The sequence below is a fragment of the Amblyomma mixtum genome, chromosome 7, assembly GCF_055824585.1.
Source record: "Amblyomma mixtum isolate Tamu chromosome 7, ASM5582458v1, whole genome shotgun sequence".
In the NCBI taxonomy this organism is placed as follows: Eukaryota; Metazoa; Arthropoda; class Arachnida; order Ixodida; family Ixodidae; genus Amblyomma; species Amblyomma mixtum.
Window position 1 is genome coordinate 49,808,799 of NC_143018.1, and position 23,323 is coordinate 49,832,121.

General features: G+C 44.4%; 1 protein-coding gene across 2 annotated transcripts in view; it reads left to right on the forward strand.

Annotated features, from left to right (window-relative positions):
* Ddx1 (ATP-dependent RNA helicase Ddx1) overlaps positions 1-23,323 on the forward strand; it is a 50,035-nt gene that overhangs the window by 22,507 nt on the left and 4,205 nt on the right. The window contains exons 11-27 of one of the 2 annotated variants that reach the window (XM_089552559.1): positions 2,085-2,108; positions 3,904-3,957; positions 5,231-5,291; positions 5,865-5,923; positions 6,538-6,614; positions 7,898-7,958; positions 8,059-8,130; positions 8,500-8,526; positions 8,959-9,048; positions 11,496-11,546; positions 13,097-13,171; positions 14,008-14,067; positions 14,917-15,115; positions 16,289-16,380; positions 17,313-17,385; positions 18,475-18,547; positions 22,460-22,502. In XM_089552559.1, the coding sequence (XP_089408685.1) occupies positions 2,085-2,108; positions 3,904-3,957; positions 5,231-5,291; positions 5,865-5,923; positions 6,538-6,614; positions 7,898-7,958; positions 8,059-8,130; positions 8,500-8,526; positions 8,959-9,048; positions 11,496-11,546; positions 13,097-13,171; positions 14,008-14,067; positions 14,917-15,115; positions 16,289-16,380; positions 17,313-17,385; positions 18,475-18,547; positions 22,460-22,502 (1,191 nt within the window). The remainder of the gene's footprint in view (positions 1-2,084; positions 2,109-3,903; positions 3,958-5,230; positions 5,292-5,864; positions 5,924-6,537; positions 6,615-7,897; positions 7,959-8,058; positions 8,131-8,499; positions 8,527-8,958; positions 9,049-11,495; positions 11,547-13,096; positions 13,172-14,007; positions 14,068-14,916; positions 15,116-16,288; positions 16,381-17,312; positions 17,386-18,474; positions 18,548-22,459; positions 22,503-23,323) is intronic. The other variant, XM_089552560.1, reaches the window with a different exon arrangement.

The window sequence follows — 23,323 nt, forward strand, 5'->3', positions numbered from 1 at the left end:
ATTATCAAATGACCCTGTAAAAAAGTAAGAAGAACCGCTTGCATCACGGTAAAAAACTTGTTTGCTTTTGAGATGAGAACAACATGACAGTGACCGTTTTTTAGCAGTGGAGCTCCAGCACTTCTATGCGTCACGCACCTGACAAGAGACAGCGTCGCGTGCGAGGAGGCTTCACTGTACAAACTGCGAACTGCACGTGATTAGCATACAGTTTTGGAGCACTAGAACGAAAGAACAAAGCGGACCGAAATGCTCAGGGGCGCCGAAGCAGCAAGAAAAAAAAAAATTGGGTATAGAAAAGATTAGCAAAACACGCCAATCAGCACCAGATAATGCATGCAGCTGGGCTCGGTTGGCTGGCTGATGTGGGCTGGCACGAAGCTCAGAAATGTGAAACTGAAACTATGCGGTGTGACTGTTCTTGGAGATGGGGCCATCCGTTCGTTGTCACGCCCGTCGTTGCACTGACATCAGAGGTGCGAGAGCAACTCTGCAGCGTGGTCTTCAGGCTTTAGTAGGGCTATTTGGACTGTCATGAATGGCAGTTCACCAATATCCCTCAAGAGAAAAGTATACAACAGCTGTATCTTACCGGTACTCACCTATGGCGCAGAAACGTGGAGGCTAACGAAAAGGGTTTAGCTTAAGGGGGGACACTGGTCTTGAAAAAAAAAATTTTATTAATGAAGTCACAGTTACGAAATCTTCAGGGAATATGTATTTTTGTGTGCTGATTCTAAATATGTCATTTAATTTCATGTAAAACAATTCCTTGAGCACTTATGCACTTTTTATGCTAGTATTTTGAGGAGAGTTTTGAAGAAAATTTGCTGCGGGAAACTCGCTGAAATGTATGCCATTGGGTTCTCTTGACACCAAGGAATGCAGTAAGGGTGAAATTGTCTTCCTGCCTATCACAGAACTTAAGTTATAGAGTTTTGAAGTTGTCGCTTCAGAAATGAGAAGGAAAGTGTGTATATTCCTGTTTCTGAAGTGGCAGCTTCAGTACCCTATTACTCAAGTTCTATGAGAGACAGGATTATAATTTTACCCTTATTGTATTCCTTGGTGTCAGGAGAACCCAATGGCATACATTTCAGCGAGTTTCCTGAAGCAAATTTTCTTCAGAACTCTCCTCAAAATACTAGCATAAAAAGTGCATAAGTGCTCAAGGAATTGTTTTACATGAAATTAAATGACATATCTAGAATCAGTGCACAAAAATACATGTGCCCTGAAAATTTCATAGCTATGACTAAATTAATAACATTTTCTTTTCAGGACCAGTGTCCCCCCTTAAGTTAAGGACAACGCAGGGAGCTATGGAAGAGAAAATGATAGGTGTAACGTTAACTGAAGAGGGAAGGGGGGGGGGGGGGAAGAAACGCGGATTAATGACATCCCAGTCGAAAGAAACAGGAAGAAAGTGGTTGGGCAGGGCATGTAATGCGAAGGCAAGATAACCGCTGGTCCTTAAGGGTAACGGAGTGGATTTCAAGAGAAGGCGAGCGTAGCAGGGGGTGGCAGAAAGTTATGTGGGCGGATGAGATTAAGTTTGGGGAGGCAGGGCGGCCACAGCTGGCAAAGGACAGGGTTAATTGGAGAGACATGGGAGAGGCCTTTGCCCTCTGTAGTGGGTTTAGTCAGGCTGATGATGTTGATAATATTGACAATCACTTGCCAGCCGGTCATGCCTGGGCGCAGCTTTCCTTTGAGATCCCATTGAAATTAACCAGTGCGAGACCCGTGGCACCCGAATTAGTGAGTGTGCGAGGGCCTACACTTACATGGGCATTGGCCTGAACCGCATCAGTAGTTCATAATCATCGGGGTGTTCGGATTAACAGCTTTCGAATTAATGAGCTTTTACTGTGGTGTGAGTGTGGTGATGTTCTGCAAATCTGTTTCAGCGTCTGTTCAGGTTTTGGTTTGGGCCCCAAACAAAAACCTATCTTTTTATATAGTATCGTCTTATCATCAGGACATATCTTTTTATTATGTATGATCACCAAGTCTGCTGGATTCTGCATTTTCATGCTGAGGTGGCCTTTATTTTTTCCCAAACCATGTCTGCTACTACTAAGCCTGAGCTTACGGCACAAAAAAAGGTACCTCAACACTCTTGTTGAATGTTTCCCTCTTTTTTTTTCTTCTTCAGTTTGTTATGTAATGCCTTCTTGCTTTATTCTTTTACGCCTTTTGAATGCTCTTGCAATTTTATCCGGTGTGACCCCTGTTGTAAGTTTGGGGCTGTTTGAAGTTGATGGCTCCTTGTTTAACGCAGTCTGATTCACTTGTTTAATCACATCTTAGGTTTAACAGAATGCGCAAAAAAAAAAAAAAAAGATGCACGTGGTTGTACACTTCACATTTTCGCTGATCACTTTCTCATTGCGTCTTTGAAGTTGATTTCAGCAGCACTTTTTTCATTCCACTGTTGCGTGTATAAGAATCCACGGTAAAAACATTATCTCTTCACTCTTAACTCTCTTCGTTACGGCAAAGCAAATCATTATTATACTAGGAAGGACTTATCAATCAATTCAGTCATCTGACACAGCCAGTCACTTTCTAATTGCTATGGGTTTGGCCATCTTGCTATCGTAGGGAAAGCAGCCGGGTTCATCGTAATAGTGAAGGGCCTAGAGCTGTCACGGAACTGGGGCGCGTTCACTTGAAAAAAAAAATTTTATTAATGAAGTCACAGTTAAGAAATCTTCAGGGAATACGTATGTACTTTTGTGTGCTGATTCTAAATATGTCATTTAATTTCATGTAAAACAATTTCTTGAGCACTTATGCACTTTTTATGCTAGTATTTTGCGAAGAGTTTTGAAGAAAATTTGCTGCGGGAAACTTGCTGAAATGTACGCCATTGGGTTCTCTTGACACCAAGGAATACAAAAAGGGTAAAATTGTCTTCCTGCCTATCATAGAACTTAAGTTATAGAGTTTTGAAGTTGTCATTTCAGAAATGAGAAGGAAAGTGTGTATTCCTGTTTCTGAAGTGGCAGCTTCAGTACCCTATTACTCAAGTTCTATGAGAGCCAGGATGATAATTTTACCCTTATTGTATTCCTTGGTGTCAAGAGAACCCAATGGTATACATGTCAGCGAGTTTCCTGCAGCAAATTTTTTTCATAACTCTTCGCAAAATACTTGCATAAAAAGTGCATAAGTGCTCAAGGAATTGTTTAACATGAAATTGAATGACATATCTAGAATCAGCGCACAAAAATACATGTGCCCTGAAAATTTCATAACTTCAATTTCAAGACCAGTGTCCCCCCTTAAGTAGAAAATCGACAGGTACATAGTACTGAAGAAGTGCCATCGTGTTGTTGTGATCACCTATGCACTGGGTCAATACCTAGCATATTTACATGATTGTAGTAAGTCGACCGATTTTTTCAATTTTCAGGGATTCTACAGCATGGTTGCAATTTTATGTTTGCTCTACTGCTCTGTGCGGTAGCATTCGGCTATTCTACGCGCTTACATTCGAGTTGACATACAATCATGTAAATGTGGTAGTTGCAGGCCTAGTAAGAGCACTAAAAAGAAACCTCGCAAAGATTTCGGTGTAGGCCAAATAAAAACCTACACAAATGACAACAGGCAAGTGGCACCGGGAAAACAAGTTGCCGTTCTCATTTGCAGAGGGAAAGTAACTGCGCAGAAGTGTCAGTCTTTGGGGGGGGGGGGGGGGGGGGGGGGGGGCTAAATAGCCGACAGGAGGCAGCTATTTGTATTTGTTGGGGTGGCAAACACGACAAGGAAGGCCTTCTGTAATCGAAAGATTGTTTACAAACTCTGTAGTTTTTCTGGAGCACGTTCCATGGTTCTTTCATGGTGGCTAATGGTGGATCTTTTCTTCTCTGTGCTCTGCCTTTCTGCCTTCAGAATGCAGAGATGCAGTTCAACTTTGGTGACACCCCTTTCGAGCACCCGCCATCCGTGAGTATCGACGATTTCCGTTGTGTGCTCTATGAGTATAGAATGGAATGTGGACACCACAACACCTAGCTGGCTATGCATACTGCTTTTCAAGTGTGTGTGACAGGGAAAAACGTGCCATTGTAGAACGACGAAGCATGTGTGTGCTGCTGTGGGTGAGCTTCTCAATTCTTTAGTCGACTTCTCCACAATGCACTTTGCCCCAGTAATGACGGAAAGAGCAGTTTTCCAAGCACAAAATTAAAATGCAGTTTCTGCAGTTTTGAACGTATGATACATCAGCCTGGTAATAATGCAACCATGGCGACATACCTTATGTTGAAAAAGCTTGCAAACTGCGCTTGTATTTTATGCTTGGGAAGCTGCCTGTTACTAGGCAGAGTGTATTGCGGAGAAGCTGACCAAAGAATTGAGAAGCTCTCCCATTTTTGCTGGCGTGATAGAAGGAAGTGAATGAAAATGTGAGCTCAAACTTGCCAAAGCAGTAGTGGCTTTTTGAATTGGGATTTTTTTGCTGTGTTTGAATTTTGCTTGTCGATAGTATATTTATGGGGCTTGCCTAAAGAAGAATGGAAGACAACCACATTTGTGCTGCCATAGGGCGCAGTTTGTTCAACGTCATGCACAGCAACTTGGCATTGGCGAGCCAAGCAAAGTCAGTTTCTCTTACGCATCTGCTGGGTGGCTAGAAATTGGTGTGAGATTTAACAGTTGCTTATCTTTCAGGGTCTTTCAGGTCAAATTTTCACTCCATAGCTTTGAAGTATTTCTTTGGCAAATAAACATGCAGCCATAGTGGAAACATGCGCCGACTTGACGATTGCTGAACTTCATGATGTGTGCATATGGGTGTATTCATTTTTTGGCAGAGTAATCAGGCACACTGAAATTCAGGGCGATATAGGAACAACTATTAGAAGAAAGGCTTCATAACTTAGTGGTACATGGTAAATTTCTTGGATACAATTTTCTTTTATTTTTTTAGCTTACAGGGAAAGGAAGCTTGGCAAGAACTTCCTAAATGAGAGGCTGTACGTGCTAGGCACGCAAGAGTAGTTGAGTCTAGTACATGCTAGAAAAGGTTTTCGACTTTCGTTTGGTGTGTATGCTGTACACATGGCTGGTTATTAAATAGATGGGTCGAATAAGTTCCTTAATAAATGTTTACTTTATAATTAGTACTTGATGGCCTTTAGCTGATCTTAGTCATCATTTTCCCAGCCCTTGTCTTCATGGGGCATTGCTAATTTGGAGTTTTTGACTTTGTTCCCAGGATGGTTACGTGGCAATTTCAAAGGCAGAAAAAGAGTGCATCGTTGAGTCGACAGTCACAGGTTGGTTTCGTTGCATTTTGCGGGGTGGCATCCTTCCTCTTCCAAATGGGCTTTAATGTGTTCAAACACTGTTAAATCTCGGTCGTGCAAACTAGGGTGGATAAATGCAGGTTAGGCATTTCTTGTTTGCTTAGTGAATTAGCACGGCATGAGATCTGTTCATTTGTTCAGTTACTGTTTATTGTGTTGTTGTGGGACGCCAATGGAATTTTTCCAAAAGCCTCTCTTGATATCTTGCTTGGCAAGAAGCTAGCAGTTTGGTACATAACAATACAAGCTTCCGAGGACTCGTCAAGAACTCACGTTTAGTGTCAGTGTTACTGCTAGTTTCAGCCAATGTACGACTCAGAAAATAAAACGATTATCAGAAAATACTTAGGAATTATGATGAATGAGGGGAACATAATGTGTCATTTTTGCAATAAATCAGATGAGACTATCTTGAATGGGGATTCATAGTGAACAAAAATTGGTTGTGTAATCGAAACATACCATAGTCGAGTTTTGCCAGGAAACAGCTAATCGGCATAACCAAGCTGTTGCTCGTAATTTTTTAATTTTTTTTTTCCTTAGGAGCCTCTGTGGGTGCCCCCAAGAGTGTGAAGAATGCTCCGCAGGCCATAATAATTGAGGTAGGCCACTGCTCCTCAATGCCTTGTGGTCTCTGCGCACTCTTGCATATGGTTGTTGTAGGCTTTGTTTTCCTGATTAGGCTCGCAGAGATCTTGGTAATACCATGCTACTTTTTTAATGCAAAACATTTCTTGCCTCATGAGTGGCATGGACAGGACTTGTCACCAATGATCCAGTAAGAGTGTTTGTAATATTAATAATGATTGAATGGAAAGTTTAAATGACCAAATTATTAAATAAAGCAATTTATTAAATAATAAGGCAAATAATTTTCTAATTATTCTGAGTAATTTACAGATTTGACAAATTGCTTGTAATTCACCCAGAATTGATCAAATAAAACTAAGGAATAAGTCAATTGATTAACAATTATAGAAATGATAAGTGAATCAATCAATTCACTTGCAATCAATGCAATACACTGATTGCATTGAAATTAATAATTGATAATCTAATAATTTAATTGGTTAATTTCGTAATTAAGCAATTAACACTAATTGTTAATTACACAACTAAGTAACAAAGGAGGCAACGTAACTCGAAATGCTTTCGAATTTTCCGCATATGAGGAGTCTTAAGTGCGCCTTTAGTTTCTCTCTGACATTCCACGCAGCCCTCTCGGGAGTTGGCTGAGCAGACTCTGAAGTGCATCACAAGCTTCAAGAAGCACCTGAAAGATCCGGTCGTCAGGTGAGGAATTCCCTCGCTTTGTTTCCTTTGCCCATACTTCTGTAGTGCCCCATACTGCTGTTGTCTCTTTAGACGAGGGTTGGGGATTAAAACTTTGGGCGTTTCGACAAAATGCAGGGCTTTTAGAGTGATGGAAATAAGGAAGGCTAACTGCATTTTGGACCGAGGATATTGCTAGGAAATATTAGTGCATTTTCTGAAACGTGAAACAAAGAGGTGTTTTTGTGAAAAGAAAGTTGGGTACGAGGATGGGAGTGGCATGTCAAGTCAAAAGGACAGAATACCACTGGTAGCTTTGTTCGGCTGCCTGTGGAATGTTCTGTTTTTGTGGCTCTTTCAGCTGCAAATTGGCTACTGTAATATACTGCATAGAAGTCCAGTAGTCGTTGGCCGTTTTCTTCTTCACTTATTTAGGTCCGTTTTCCAAAACGTGGTGCTCGCTTTCTGCCTTGCTCACTTTCCACCTGCAGTTCATCTTTGTCGTCAGGCTGTGGCTGATGTATTTACTCAAGTGTAACGCTACTTTTTTTTTTGTCACTAATAATGCAAGTGAAAAGTCTCCCCACTCGTTGCAATTCGATTAATATTAATAATTAAATATTTTTTTTTTCCTGCTTCGAGCCAATAGAAGTGATCATCGCCTTAAGTTAAGCCCCTCGCATAAATCGTTAAGTGGGCTTTGCCCCAAACATGGCTTTGGAGGCCTTCAGTAAGATGACGAGAAAAAGCTAAACACACATGCCAGTGCCTCACAGGTGCACATGTTGTCACAGTAACCACCTAAACATGTTGCTCTTCATAGAACACAAGTATTATGCCTACATATTCTTTTGTCAAATTCGACAGCTTGACCCTTAGAGGGGCACACTACTCCGAAGTGAAGCCGGATTAGTCTGTCATGATCGTTCTCTAGTGCGGTGTACAAACCCGGTTTAATGACAACCTAGTCGAAATCAAGAGGATGAAGTGGGCTTGGGCAGGGCATGTAATGTGAAGGCAAGATAACCGCTGGTCCTTAAGGGTAACGGAGTGGATACCAAGAGAAGGCAAGCATAGTAGGGGGCAGCAGAAAGTTAGGTAGGCGGATGAGATTAAGAAGTTTGCGGGAATGCGGTGGCCACAACTGACGAAGGACAGGGTTGATTGGGGAGACATGGGAGAGGCCTTTGCCCTGCAGTGGGCGTAGTCAGGCTGATGATGATGATGATGAGAATATCTACGACTGCATGAAGCCTGCAAGCAGGTCAACTGATCTTAACTTGCACTCTTTCTTGTTGCTGCAGGGAGCTGCTTATTATTGGAGGAGTCCCTGTGAAAGAGCAGGTTGAAGCTCTGAGGAATGGGGTATGATATGAGCGATTCTATCAAGCAAAGTGCTTTTCCGAGACCGTTGACTCCGTGCAAGTCGCTTTGTTCTAACTTACATCTTGCTGCTGCGCTCCAGGTGGACATAATTGTGGGAACACCCGGTCGTCTCGAAGACCTGATAGCAACGGGAGAGCTGAGCCTCACCCAGGTAAGCTGCTTTTAGTGGCCCCTGTAATGTAATGTAGCAATATATGCTTTGAATACGTTGACTCAGGCTGTGGATAATGTGTTTGACTCCTCTGTTTAAATGTGTGTGGCTGTTGCGAACAGTTTTATTTCGCGTTTAACTTAGTTTGAGGTGCTGCCTGAAATGTCAGGGTCAAATTGTGCTGAGACAGGTCTGGGTGCCGGTTCCTGGTGTTCAGCGTGTATTGGTTATCCATTAGAGAGAATAAATATAGTAAAGCGTCAAAGCAGAAAAAAAACTTCTTTATCGAAAAGCTTTGTTTAGTTGAAAGAATCTCGCCGGAACAGAGGCGTTCAGTAAATTCACCTTTGTTTGTCTTGCCCCCTCCAGGTGCGGTTCTTCGTCCTCGACGAGGCGGTAAGTGCGTGCTTTCTATTACAGGGGACTGCCTGACTGTAATTAGCAAGGAATCGGTGCAGTTAAGGGCTGTCACGTAATCTTCCCAGTGTAATACGAGGGGTAGGACTGTTCAAGGTCGTTATTAAACATAACTGGGACAATGCACCTTGCTTTTTTGAAAAACCTGTGAAGAGAACAGCATGCGTTGGTGAAATGCATCTGTACCAACAATACTGCAGTGCTTCAGTGTTGTGCCCTATGTTCAGGTTGTTTGTCATGCGCTTGGTTTCTAGACCTGCCGTACTATTGTAGACTTTCTCAGCTGGCTGTTACCTTAGGCTGTGTTGCTGTATGATTCCTCTTGCAGAGGACAGTGTGAGGTTGTTTGTCAACATTGAATAAAAAGCGATAGTGTTAGCTTTTGCTTTCTGTGTCACTCATTGCCTGCAGGATGGTCTCCTGAACCAAGGGAATGGCGACCTGATCAACCGGATTCACAAGCAGATACCCCAGTTTACGGCTGACGGGCGTCGTCTGCAGGTAAGGTGTGCTTATCAAATAGGCTCGTGACGACGGCATCAGTTTTGGATTCGAAATCGTTGTTGTCTCTGCTTGTGTGGCTGTCTGATGTGTCAAATTAATGGCCGGACTAGCACAGTAACGAGGCTAAGGACACAAAACAGAGTTTTTGGGTGATAATTCGGAATGTGTGATGTGTGTTAACATTATCACGTGTCTCTCAGGGCAGCTGTTATCTAGTAGGGGTCCTTAGCCCCCTTTATGGCTCTTGAAGGCACTTCTGGGATCTCCAAAGCTCGCTCTCTCTTCAATGACACTTCCTACCTTTCTTAATGGAACGAAAAGAGGCAATGCACTGAAAGGCTTGTTCAAGTGCAACACATAGCATTGTACTTTCTAGTTTATGGGGCAGTTCAAGAAAATGCCACCTGACATTGCGGAATGTAAATGGTTTCTGAGCATGCCTAGTACTGAAACAGATTCTTCAACGAGACTTAGAGTGTGGAAGCACATGACGCGGTGTTTTCTTCGAGTGTGATCTTGAAATAAAACCATCACTCACTCAGTGCTTATCCTGTCCTGTCTTTCTTCATCGTGTGTTTCCGCACTAAGTCTCTTTGGAAAATGCAATACGAACTAGCCCGAAGCTTCATTTTGCTACAAAACAGATTCGTGATAGTGTCATGTGCAGTTTTAAGCATTGCGTAAGTTAAAACCCTTTAACATGCTGTAGCATGAGTGAAGAGCATAATTTGTTTTGTTTTTTTTTTCCCGAGTTTTTTTACTTTAAACCTATAATCCCACTTGAATGTTTTCGGGTTTGATGCGGTAGGACAAATCTGGCTGGCTATAGAGACAAACCTATTGTTATTTTTGATATTGCTTGCTCAATACGTTCACACAAAACAAAAGGTGAATACAGTAAAACTCATTTAAGGCATACTCACTTTAGCAACAGTGCTGCTTAGGATGTAGTCACGTGAAATCCTTGACTCAGCTTCGATTAAACTGCATGATTTGATGCCATCTTACTACTTAGTGGCTTGTAGCGACTTGACTCATGGTTAGCATGTACCTATCATTGCATACGAGGCTGAAAAGATATCTCAAAGAAGTCATGAGCTACGCAACATATTGTGAGGAAACATCACCGGTGCCTTAACATGTAGATCACAGTGATGCATTTATACGATACAGCGCAGCATACAATGAGCACATTTGCAGCTGCTAATATCAGCATAGAGAAAGCACCCTCCTCTCATCGCCAGTGCCCCCGCCGCGGTGACTCAGTGGTTACGGCGCTCAGCTGCTGACCCGAAAGACGCGGGTTCGATGCCGGCCGCGGCGGCCAAATTTCGATGAAGGCGAAATTCTAGAGGCCCGTGTGCTGTGCGATGTCAGTGCACGTTAAAGAACCCCAGGTGGTCGAAATTTCCGGAGCCCTTCACTACGGCGTCCCTCATAGGCTGAGTGGCTTCGGGACGTTAAACCCAAATAAACAAACAAACAAACAAATCATCGCCAGTGCCAGTGTACCCCCGCCATCAGCCTGTTCATAGGCGCCATACCCACGCTTGTCACGGTGGTCATGGTCCAAGCCACATGGATATGCCCTTATTGTTGTTTATTACTACTTGCTGTTGTCACGTGGTTCAGCTTCTCCGTGGCGCATTGGCTCCACAGTTTAGGCTGGCTGCAACAAATTTTCATTTTCCTCGATTCATCATAGCCACTATCTCTACATTGCTGGCTGACTGGCTTCACTGCACATCCGTGATTCGGCCCCATCTTATTGCATTTTTTCATTATTGGTGTCATTATGGATCGCATGCTTCCTACGTCTAGTGCTTCCCAAGCGACATGACTACCCCACACGTCTTTGCATAAAGGCAAAATTCTGAGTGTTGACCACGTGCTGATCCAGTAGTGGCGTGTTGCCTCAGTCATTGGTGAGATGACATCCAATGCAAGTGATGCCGATTAAGAAGCCGAATACAGCCCAGGCCTTACCGTCGGAGAAACTGTGTGTGTGGTAGACATGCTTCGCCTGTTCGCCCCAATACGGGACTCGGTAGGGCAGCTGGAATCGAGCTGAAGTGGCTTCGGGGATGCACTAGGATGCACTAGTAGCTGTGAGCTGCCTTGACGGCACACATAAAAAATGATTTATCTGGTTCTGCGGGAATAAAATCTTCTGTGTGTGCCTTCCTTCGTAGAATACTGTGGGTATCTCGTCTTTTACCACTTAAAGGAGTACGGCTAGGGAGTACTGCCACTTTGCACGCAGCTTTTCTGCGGTCCCATGATGTAGGTTTTAGTGAGGTTTCAGTTTGCAATGCACTTTTTATGCCGTGGCAGTTTGGCCTTTGATCAGCTTCCCTATCGTCCATCATTGTGTACATGACGGATAACGCCTGCGACACAGGCTTAGGCCTAACCAGACTTTCTTGGTTTTTTTTCCTCACCAGATGATGGTGTGCTCGGCCACTCTCCACTCCTTTGAGGTCAAGAAGCTGGCTGTGAGTGGGGAATTTGTCAGAAGCATGACTTCTTGGTAGTGTTTTTCATGCACGTGTAATTGCATTGCTGATGCCAGTATGCCGGATTGTTTTGTCTTTTTCTTGGACCATAACTGTGAAAGTCACAGAATTTACCTAGTGGCGTAGCCTTGCAGTTCTTTGCCCTGACATCGCAGATAAGGCATTGCTTCTCTGCAGAAAGTTTTCAAGTGGAGAGGCATGAATTGTAGAGGAGGAACAAGAAAGACTGCTGGTATTACTGATCAATCAATAGTGACACCATCAATAAGAAAATAACCAGTTTCTTTGAGCTGTTAGTGAGCAGTATAAATGGAAATCAAGTTAGTGATCCCTGTTGCAGAGAGATCATGAGGCACCTAGAGGTAACAAATGTACTATCAGCGTCAAATGAAATGCGAACAAAACACCTGAAAGGCGAGCACAAAAAATCAAGCATATTAGCGGTTGGAGGTGAAATACAGGCGTGGCCTATTAACATTTCAGAAGAGCGGTCTTTTCGGCTTCGATGGGGAAATCAACTGCTCATGTATTTTGCCTCCCTAGTATAATATCTGCGAGTTTAGCTGTTCGCGTTTCAATTGGCTTGTTCGCGTTTAAATTGACGCTGATAGTACAGCACTCAGAACAGCTGCAAGGTTAGATAAAGGAGAAACATTAGTCTGTGTTCTCTGCAAGACATGTGGACAGCAGCATTCTATTGCATTGAGCGCACTGTTGTGGGAGTGCTACTGCATGTGAATTACGCAGTGTACAATGAAATCTTGTTAAATTGAACTTACTGAATTCTTAACTGAGGTTTATTCATAGTGTCACTTTGGTCAAGTCGACATGCCTTGCATTAAAGGGACCCTGCAACAAGTTTTGAGTGCAGCGTATGAAGTAGCTGAATCACTAGACTGTGTTGTCATGAACATCTGAGCCAATTAATACGCTTCTGCATGCAGCAGTGAATCCACAATCACACTCGAAAGTTGGCGGGCCTTTTCTGGCGGCTTTTAATACTTGCACCCTCTTCCATATCATGCATGTATGTATCTAGGTTTAGAAATGGCTATTAGTTAGATTTTTTCAAGCTGCCACAGCCGCGGCCGGTCAGCTGCATCGTGCTGGCACGTGAAAAGCTCCGCCTCCTGGTGAATTTCCCTGGGCGTTGGCAGTTCGACGGTGGGGTGGGGTTAGTGGAGGAACGCCGACCTTTGAGCGTGTAAAAAGTGATGTGAGGAGAGAGAAAAATGCGAAGACGCTGAAGTTTAAAATCTTGATACGCAGATAACTCTGCTTCTGCTCAACTCATTACAAAGTTCTTACTGTAGGGAGTTCGTGAAGCGACCTCATTTAGTGTCCAAGGCATACCATAACTTTATTTAGTAGTGTTGCAGAGCCCTTTAAAAGGGCCCCCCTTAACTTGAACTGCACATAATTTGGACAAATTTTCAATACACTTTGAGTTCGAAATTGCAAGTGCCCACTGCACGTGTTTCTTTGTCACGTTTTCAGTGCTTCTTTGTCACGTTTGTCATTGTTTCCAGGAGCGGCTCATGCACTTCCCGACCTGGGTCGACCTCAAGGGCGAAGACAGTGTCCCAGAGACAGTGCATCATGTCGTGAGTGATGTTCAGTTCAGTTGTCAATATATATATAGTCTCAGGAGAAACTGTCAGCCATCTGAAATGGGTTTGTATGCTGAATGGTTAGCATACAAAAACGGAGAAACTTGGGCACTTGGGCATTCATTGAAAAACATTTTACAGAGTTAAGCTCAAGAAGGTAGGGTGGCTGGAGGTGTCTTGTCTTGCTACCTTGTGTGTCATGCTTCTTAAATGTATTCTGAGGTGAACTGCGTCCAGTCATTGTTCTCTATAAAAATTGATTCCTTCAGTCCTGTTGGGATGTTGACTCTTGTCCAATAGCTAAAGACGCACTTATCGGTGAGAAAATAGGATTTAAAAATCTTCTAGCCAGTTGATTCGAGTTCGTGATGTCCCTACCGAAAGGTTGGGTTGCCATCTTTTTTAAGTGAATGGCGATGTAGTGTAGCCTCTGGCATCTGCATCAAAAAGTTGGTGTTGACACATGTATTTTGCTTGCGAAATTGGCCAATGACAGCAACACCTGTATTTTGTTTTGGGTCTTCTTTTATAAAAGCTCTCCGTTTTCAGTGAGAGTGGTCTCTTTCTGATAGAAACCAGTACCCTATCAATACCTGTCAACTTGTGTTTGTCCTCAGTGACCACTTTAAAGGCATCAAAGATACTAGGTATCTTGCTGGGGCCATGCGGGAGTTATGTTGACAGCTCATTCAAATTGTCAAAAGGCTTTATTGAAAAATAAATTGATTGCTCTCCAAATACAACCTTGCTTTCTAGGCTTGGGCTGTTTTAGAAGGAAGTTTCTAGCTACGGATACCTTTCTCCTGATGTTTCTGTTTTATTTGTGCCAGGTGTGCATTGTGGACCCAAGAAAGGACACATCGTGGATGAACGTCAGCAGGCATGTTGTGGTATGTGTGGAACAATTTTTGTCTTTAGGTGTACACACTAATGGCCCATTCCTGTTTACTTACCCTTTCCTGCTGTGGTGCCTTCCTGTTTTGGTAAGGAAAATTAAATTCCAAGCTGTTGGCTAACCACTGACCTTTATTCATTTGCTGTAGTCTCCGTCTGAAATAGCAGGCTGCGATAGGAATGTACCTGTGTGTGATAGGCTTTGAAATACTCTTGCACTTAATATCCGTTGCCCGCCGTTGGAGGCAAACTTATAGCCTGCCTAGTCTGCATGGCTTGCGACACCAGTTTTATGTGGCTTGTGGTCCAAGCCACACAAAACTGGTGCTGGGTGTGAAAACTGGTGGTGAAAACTGGTGCAGTCCTGGTTTGCCATTGCATTTTAAAGACTTTTATTGGAGCTGCTGTCTTCCCAGTTTTCACATCTGATGGGCGTCAGACCAGATTAAGGATTAGTGTGCATTGATAAAGTGCACACTTGGCGACAACTTTTCTTGGCAATGAAGTGAAGTCTACCGGGCTGGGACATCCATAACTGTTTCAATCTGTCAAATTTCGGCCACATGACGGTGAGCCTGGCCCTTGGCCTGGCTGCCTGACGCGTTACTGCCTGCACGGTTGCTTTGTTCTGTCACTGGTGTAGGTGGCCCCATCTGTGGAAGGTTCTTGTAACAACACGTTCCCAGAAAATTTGTTGCAATCAAGGAAACTGTTTTTGCCTTGACGTTAAAATGTTGAAAGTTGGCAGTTGTGTTAGAAATGTGAGAAAATATCATGGAGTTTAAGTAAGCATGCACAGAGTATTCCACCAAGGGGTTTTGCATCCCGTGTGCTGATCTCACCAGACTGATGGCGTCCACGAGCGGGACAACGTGCGGCCGGGTGCCAACACCCCCGAGACGCTGTCGGAGGCGGTGAAGATCCTCAAGGGGGAGTACACGGTGCGTGCCATCCAGCAGCAGAACATGGACCAGGGCATCATTTTCTGCCGCACCAAGCTGGACTGCGACAACCTCGAGAACTACCTTAACCACCTCGGTCAGGGTGAGTCTGCTGCTGCTCCGCATTGCAAGCATCGTCAGTGTGGTACTGTCGGTGCCGAGATCATAACACAGAGGTTGGCACTGTATTGTAATAAATGATGCTCACTTTTGTTCGAAGGCACCTGCTGGCTGTTGTGTTCAGCACCATGGCCGATTTATTTCGTTCACAGGCGACAGCGTGTGTATGATCCATAATCCCACACCTGCAACATTAGCTGCCTGTCAGCTCCTTGTCGTGAAGCTCATGCACCCCGGACTCATGTCTTTGGAAGACATTGGGTCTCAGCTCTGGCTGTGGCTCTGGGCTGTTCGCGTCCCTCTGCCGCCTGGGCCCCACCTGTTGAAAGCCTCATACGTCAGTCATGCCAATACTGCTGTTGCTTCGTGACAGTATGATACATATCAACCATATCTTATACATTGAAGGACCCTTGTCTATATTCGAATTGCAGGCTATGCATACAGACTTGCTCAGTGAGTCAGGTGGGGGCGTTGATGGAGTGCCAGCAGCACTAATCCTTGCGATTGTCTAATACCCCTGTCAAGCGCACAAGTTAAGTGTACTTACGGGGAGTGCGCTTGCTCCGAATCAGATGGTGTGAGCACAGGTGCATTCAGATGAACATCTGAATCCACCATTGACCAGGACCTTGCTGGCTGTTCAAATTGACAGATGTCGAATTAGCGAAGTTTTGCTGTATTGTAGTGCACTTTGTCACAGTTGCATTGCAGTTTTCATTTAAAGACTAAAATGGGATGCTTAGTATGCATTAGCATGAGATGTACAGGGGGATCCCAATCATAGCACACATGAGTAGGTTCATCATCAAGGGCTTTGTGTGTATGCAAGCCATGGAAATCAATGCAGCTTATAGAACTAGGGTTTATGGTAGTTGCAAAACCCACAGCTTGGTTACCAACTCGACAAGCTGCATGCCAAAAAGATTTGCAGATTGTCACAGAAGCGCTATGCACACAATCATATTTGAAGAACCCATGTGCAGGGTCACAGATCCAGTTTGTTTATCGCATTCTTTCTGCTCGCATGCTGCCAGCCATTGCAAATTATCCCTTGTTAAGCTCACAATGTCTCAGTAATCTGGGTCGTAGCTTTCCTGTGCTACAAGGCTATCGCCACCATGATGTGCACAAGCTTCCTTTTTGGCACCCGTAGGATCACGTGGCCGAGACAACCCATTCTCGTGCGTCTGCCTCCACAGTGACCGGAAGGGGCCCGAGCGTCAGGCTAACCTGGAAAAATTCAAGGTTAGAAACACCTGCTTGTTCCTTTTACGGCAACAGCTGTTTGTTTTAGCACAGGAGCATGTGTTACCCCGCCTGGTTTAGTCTGCTTACCACGAGATGGCGCTGCAAGTGTGTTTTTGCCCCACTGCTGTTTAGTATACTTAGCACAAGATGGCACTGCAAGTCTACTTAACCACAGATGGTGTTGCCGCATTCTTTATCCCCTTAAACCCCAAAATTGCGATGCGTCTGCTTAGCAGAGATGATGTAGACAATGCTAAGCCCCGAGGTGGCGCACTTAAATCGGTAGGCAGCCAGTTGTTGTTGCACGGTGATATAAAAGTGATTGGCGATCGGCCAGCAGGTGCAGCCCAGCTCTCGCCGAGTTCTGTGGCTTTTCCAATGAGGGCAGCAAGTGCTGCTGATTTTTTTTTCTTCCATTGTTAGAGGGAACCACTGGTAAAAGTTACGCAGTGCCCCAATTCTCTAAGCGGCATCTGAAAGCCCAAGAACTGACTGCCTTACTGAATTCATCTGTTTGTGCCAACCCCACTTCTGTAAAATGAGCATGTTAGTACTGCTAAAGCAGAATGAGACTCTATAGCTTGAGACTGTATAGCTTGAAACTCTAATGGCTTGCTTTTGAAGGAGCTATCGCATCTGTAGTCTGGTGAATGCAGGTGTGAATGAAGCTTTGCGTAAGCCAAGTTCCAGACAAGACAGCTACCCACTTGCACGGACGCCATTGTTGGTCACCTTTGTAGGTTCAAATTGGTGGCAGAGCTTTCTTGAACGGCTCGATGGTAGTCATCATCGGGTGGTGCTTAACATTACTGCGTCTATCCTATTCTGCAGTCTCAGATTCCCCTTTCAGAGTTACCTTTGCATAGCCCTGCTTGTTTTTCCGATTTTTTAATCGAAATCGTTTTTTATTTCTCGGCTCTCTGTGCCAGAGGGGTGCTGTCAAGTTTCTCATCTGTACTGATGTGGCAGCCCGAGGCATCGACGTTTCAGGCGTGCCTTTTGGTAAGCTTTGTGAATTTTTTGTTTTTCTTTAATGCTTGATCTGTTATTAAACACCAAATCATTGTGTGGGTTGTGATTGATGCTTGTGATTCTGTGTCTGAAACATTTGTGACACACTTAATTTGGTACACCGAGTTTCCGTATGTAGTACAACCACAGGGAACAAGCATGTGGGATCCCTGAAACTGTGGCAGAGTTGTGGCCATTTCGTTAGAGTACCGCAGTCTGCTGAAGATACCATATTTGCGACATGGAATCTTGTTCACGGCCAGCAGAGTATATTACGAGCTGCGCAGGATCTGAGTACACAAAAATCAAGACCAAAAAGTGGGACTTTCTTGCGCTCGCTCCTAATTTGGATCGCGAGCTGAGGTGAACAGTTTGTGCTTCAGCCAGCCCTGTTGTTTCTTTGTTATGAGGGGTTTTTCGCGATAGGTTTTTGTTCTTCGTGAGCTGTTAATTTTTTTATTGCGGGATGAAATTGAAAGCCGTTACATTCAGGTGAAAGTTCAGAACCATCCCTTACCCAGTGACACATCATTTTTCAATATGGTCGCCAATGATCAACATGCACACCTCCAGCGCAATATACTCTGCATGGCATCCTAGGAGAATGAGGGCTGCTCATGACGCCAAACCAATTGGGCACTGCGCTTACAGTTCAGACTGGCTTTTGAGCTTCTCACTGTTTCTCGAAATTGCCCGTTGTGCTTTTAGCGGTGCGGGCAGGGCGCTATTATTTTTCATTATTTTTAATCGCCCACTCTAACTTTTGTTTCTCGAGATCAGGGAACACGGGACTGGTTCACACTCTGCGTAATGCAGTGCGCAACGGACGTTATCAGCAGGCATCGTCATTTTTCCATGAGAGCGCAGAGGGTGGTAAGGATTGTGTCGAAAAAGGATGTGCACGTGGAAAAAGAGGACATTCCAAACTTTCACTTGATTGTAGCGTCTCATTTCTGTCACCTGATGAAAGTGTCAGCGCTAGGGAGGCAAAGCGTATTGAACAGCCCCCATATAGCATTTGGTGAAGTTTGCAGGCAAAGTGGTGCGTTGACATTTCTTCATTCGCATTCCGCTTCCCAGTGATCAACGTGACCTTGCCGGATGAGAAGTCAAACTACGTCCACCGCATCGGAAGAGTGGGTCGAGCTGAAAGGTTGGTCCTTGCTTCGCATTCGACATCCGGCTAAATGTACAATTCTTGCTGATGCTAAGGCTAGAGTTGAACCTTGTCGTGGCCAGCTGCGCATGGTCAACCTAGTGTGAGTAAAATGAGTGTTGGGTGTTGCAAGTAGAGTGAAAAGTGGAAGTGAGATGTTGTAGTTCAGTGCACAACTAGTAGGCTGCGTAAAAAATTTTCTGGCTTTGGTCATGGTTTGTTTGTGTCAAAATGTCATGCAGAGAGAGCGCTGTGCAATCTGACTTGTTAAAAATGCACATTTTTTCACATCAATGGTTAGCTTCTCTGACCAAAACCAGTGGAAAAATGCCTGTTTGCACAGCCCCGCCGCGGTGGCTTAGTGGTTATGGTGCTCGGCTGCTGGCCCGAAAGACGTGGGTTTGATCCCGGCCGCGGCGGCTGAATTTCTTGAAGGCGAAATTCTAGAGGCCCGTGTGCTGTGCGATGTCAGTGCATGTTAAAGAACCCCAGGTAGTCGAAATTTCCGGAGCCCTCCGCTACGGCGTCTCTCATAGCCTGAGTCGCTTTGGGACGTTAAACCCCAATAAACCAAACCAAACCAAGCCTGTGTGCACAATATTGGCTGGATGAAAGAAGGCCCATTTATTAGCTAACTGGGACAAAAAATGTGCCCCTTGCTAGAAAACAAGGCACATGCAAGGCCTGCCCTGTTCATGGTTGTTTCCATTGCACTTGTTTAGTGTATTTTTTTTTTCTCGGCCGACGATTTTGCCAGTGCAGTCAAGTGGCTTAGTTTAATTTCCCTCATCCAGGTTCGTGGAGTGATGTCTCGTTAAATTGGGCCTCCCCGCCTTCTTCAAACTGACGCCTTGTTCCTATCAACATCAAATGTATTAAAAGAGACTTCACATGATTTGGAGAGATTTTTGGTCCCCTTTGAATTTGGCTTACTGAGAGCCAGCTGTGCGGGAAAGTGGTTTTCTATTGATTTTAAGGGCAGCCAAATGGGCACTATGTCTGGTTAACCTCTGTACATTGCCTCTCCCTTTCTTTATCGGTTTTGGGCATTCCACATTAGCACCAACATCTATGAGTTAGTTGGCTGGGATTTAATGGTGCATGGCCAACATATAGACCAGGATGCACCAAAACAATGTTTCATTTAAGCTAGGTTGCTTTTGGCAGATTAGGTGAAATGGAATGAAGTACTAATGCGAAATGACAGATAGTAGCCTTCCGATATTTTGGACTCCAATAATTCGGACTAGCTCGATATTTCAGACTTCGCTGAGGAACCGTCGCGCACCTCATAGGAACGTGTACATTTTCACGGCCAGTATTTCGGACGTTGTGGAGTCTAAAAGTTCGATTTTTCAGACTAAAATAGATGCCAACAATATTGAGATGATCGTTTTTCAACCGGAAGTTGGTTATTTCGGCCTAATATAGACGCGAGCGGGCATCGCTGCCACAACCAACCTGTTCGCCACCACCGTGAAAGGCGCCGTCTTGGATTTAAACGGAATCGGCTCGGCGGGCGCAATCAGACTGGCTTGGATAGGCTAGGCTATTTGTTCTCCATCGTTGCCATTCGAGATAATGAGATGCTCTCCATTGCCATCGAGATGGCCTACAAAGGGCGCGATCGCATTGAAAACAGTACAGCGAGACAGCTGCAGCGTCCGCCGTGGCTTGGACGACGCCCCTCGTGCTGTGCGGTAGAGGGAGGGAGGGGGGGGGGGGACTGCATTTGGAGGTGCTCGCTTCCGCTCGTGTCCTCCTGTGGGTTACCCAGGAGTTTCCTCTCGGTCTTCGCGAACGTCATTGCCTTATGTAAACTGACTCCTTGCTTCGCGCAGTGAGTGCATTCATTTGCGGCATGACCGCGGCCACGTCGCACTATCTGGTATCATAATGTGATAGGATGCGGACATGAAGAAAGCATGGCTATGACTCGGATAGAGTCTAATATTATTGTTTGTGGGCGGAAGATGGAGAGCGGCGACTTTTGCGATTTTGAAAGCTGGTTCTTTGCAGAAAAGTTTATTTTTTTTAAGTTCTCGAATATTTCGGGCTGTTCGATTATTCGGACCATTTTCCGGGTCCCACCGAGTCCGAATAATCGGTCGGCGACTGCAATAAAAGTGATTGAAAGAGCCCAGCACAGAGTGCATTTTTGTTTGAAACTTGTGTTCTGAGTTGTTCAGCCAAATGTGTACTGGGTGCTGTATGTCCTTTGAACCAATTATATGCAGTAGTCACGAGATTTTTAGAATAAACACTGAGATATTTCGATGAGAGGGCTTTGACCGTACAAGTCCTTGGCTCATTAGGCTTATTTTGGGGCTCTGCAGATTAACTGTAATAAGTTTAAAGGGACCAACCACTGAATTTGAGTACCCAATTTTTTTTTTTCAGTGCAATAAAATGCCCAAGGCGCTCGTATCTTTCAGCGGTTTTGTTAAAAATGCTTTAGAAGATTTTATCTGAATTTTTTTTGATTAGCGGATGCATCCGTTCTTGTGTATCCCTCCGCTGGGAACCATGATCAGCAAACGCGACGGCAATCGCACACTGGCAAAAGTGATGTTTCGAAAACTGGTTTAAATGTCACCTTCCTTACGCTAAGTAGACAATTTTGGCATGGAGTAACATCCATTAGTTTCCGCACCTAAACCTGTTATGCCACACTGACGTACTGCTCATCTGTGGTTACCACTTCATCCAAGAAATGCAAAACTCTGTGATGTCCTTTGGCAACAGAAGCTAAGAGCACTTCATTGGCAATGCGAAGGGAGAGCTGCTTTTTGTCAAAGCGAGCACTAGAGAGAGTGGAAACTATAATAAAACATGACAAAGACTCCTGAAAAAAAAAAAAAAAAACGCACTGCGCACTTGACCACAAGTCTGTAACCTTTTACTGAGATTTGGTAATCTCAGTAACCTTTTACTCAGATAATGACAAGTTTTCACAGCAAGTTGACTCTTCTGTTGTTGTTTTTTTATACAATTTTCAATGTGAAGTTAAAATTGGAAGTCCTTGTTTCTTCGGTACTGCAATGCTCAGCTCTTAGACTATGAGGCAAGATCTTTTTATTTCCATGACACATTTTGGTCAGCGGTCGGTCCCTTTAGAGGAGTAAAAACAGCAAGTTTTTGAATGCACGTTTTCTCTGAAATGGTGAACAGTACGTTATGCGTACATAAATCGTGATGTGTAATTCACCTATGGCAGATGAATAATTTACAATTAAATTTTTTTTTCTCACGTCATTTTGGTGCCTGTGAAGCCGTGGTGGCTCAGTGGTTATGGCGCTCGGCCGCTGATCCGAAAGACGCGAGTTCGATCCCGGCCGCAGCGATTGACTTTCAGTAGAGGCGAAATTCAAGAGGCCCATGTACTATGCGATGTCAGAGCACATTAAAGAACCCCAGGTGGTCGAAATTTCCAGAGCCCTTCATTACGGCATCCCTCATAGCCTGAGTCACTTTGGGATCAACCGAACCAATTTCGGTGGCCATGACGTAAAAGACAAGTTGAGGTCGCGGAAGGCATGCAAAATGTTTGATAAAATCTCTGCTTGTTCATTTTCTGTCATTCCAGCTGGTAGGCAGTCTTCCATAGAAGTTGAGGTGAATTCAGACTGCGGAAAGCAGTGACTGTACTGAAGCTTTGGTATGCCTCACGTGACCTCAGCTTGTCTTTTGCGTCACAGCCACCGTTCGACAGTTGAAACTGAAACTGAAACAATACAAGAGAACAAAATCCAATTATAAATTATTCATCGCATTTCGGCTCAGTCCACGTGGCTGGCGATATTTGCTGATGTCCTGCACATCATTCCAACACACAATTAAAATTCACTGTGCCAACTTGTTTAATAGTTCGGGCCTGTTTCTAACACTCTTGTCAATCTTTCTTGTCAGGATGGGCTTGGCTATATCGCTTGTTGCGGCTGTTCCTGAGAAGGTGAGCGTGCTCCCTGTGTTGGTCAGCTGTTTTCTTTAGTAAGGCGCGTTGCCCGGGAGGGTGTTCAATTCAGTGGGTAGGGTTTTGAACATTCGAAGCTGTGTTTGCCGCAGAGTGGCAAAATAAACTTCGAGGTTCATTTTCTCAGCCCTCACTTTTTCTGCACTTCCTGTCGCTGATCTTTCTGGCATTCAGTTGCAAGTGATGGCAGTACTGTGATTGTTTTTTGTGCATGAGTCCAGAGACATTGAAAAGTGCCATAAAGCTCCCGGTGTTTCTCTATGTACGTGTAGTAGTTTCTGAAAGTTAATTTTGTAAGCGATGTCGTAATGTAAGTATATTCATGCTAAAGTTTTACCTTTTATTCTGCTGAGTACGAGGCACCTAGCAAAAAAGGACTAATAACCCACTGTGGTGGCTCAATGTTTAGGGCACTTGACTGCTGAGCTGGAGAGCACAGACTCAATTCCGGTCGGGGCAGCTGCGTTTCGGTGGAGGCGAAATGTAAAAGGCACCTGTGTGCTGTGCAATTTCGGCGCGTGTTAAATAACCTCAGGTGGTCGGAATCATTCTGAAGCCCTCCACTGTGGCGTCCCTTGTAGCTTATCAGGTGCAAACATGACAGCTCATTAGATGGGTTTTGGGATGGGGGGGGGGGGGGGGCTAGTGCACACGCACAGGACAATAATGCCCCTTGGGTTACTGTTCTGTGCATGCCGGCACCCCACTATTCCCGTATGCCTCTAACCGATACTGTCACCCTGTTCTAAAAGTCCCTGTTATTAACTAAATTTGGGCATTGATTGAGAGGTTATAAATCT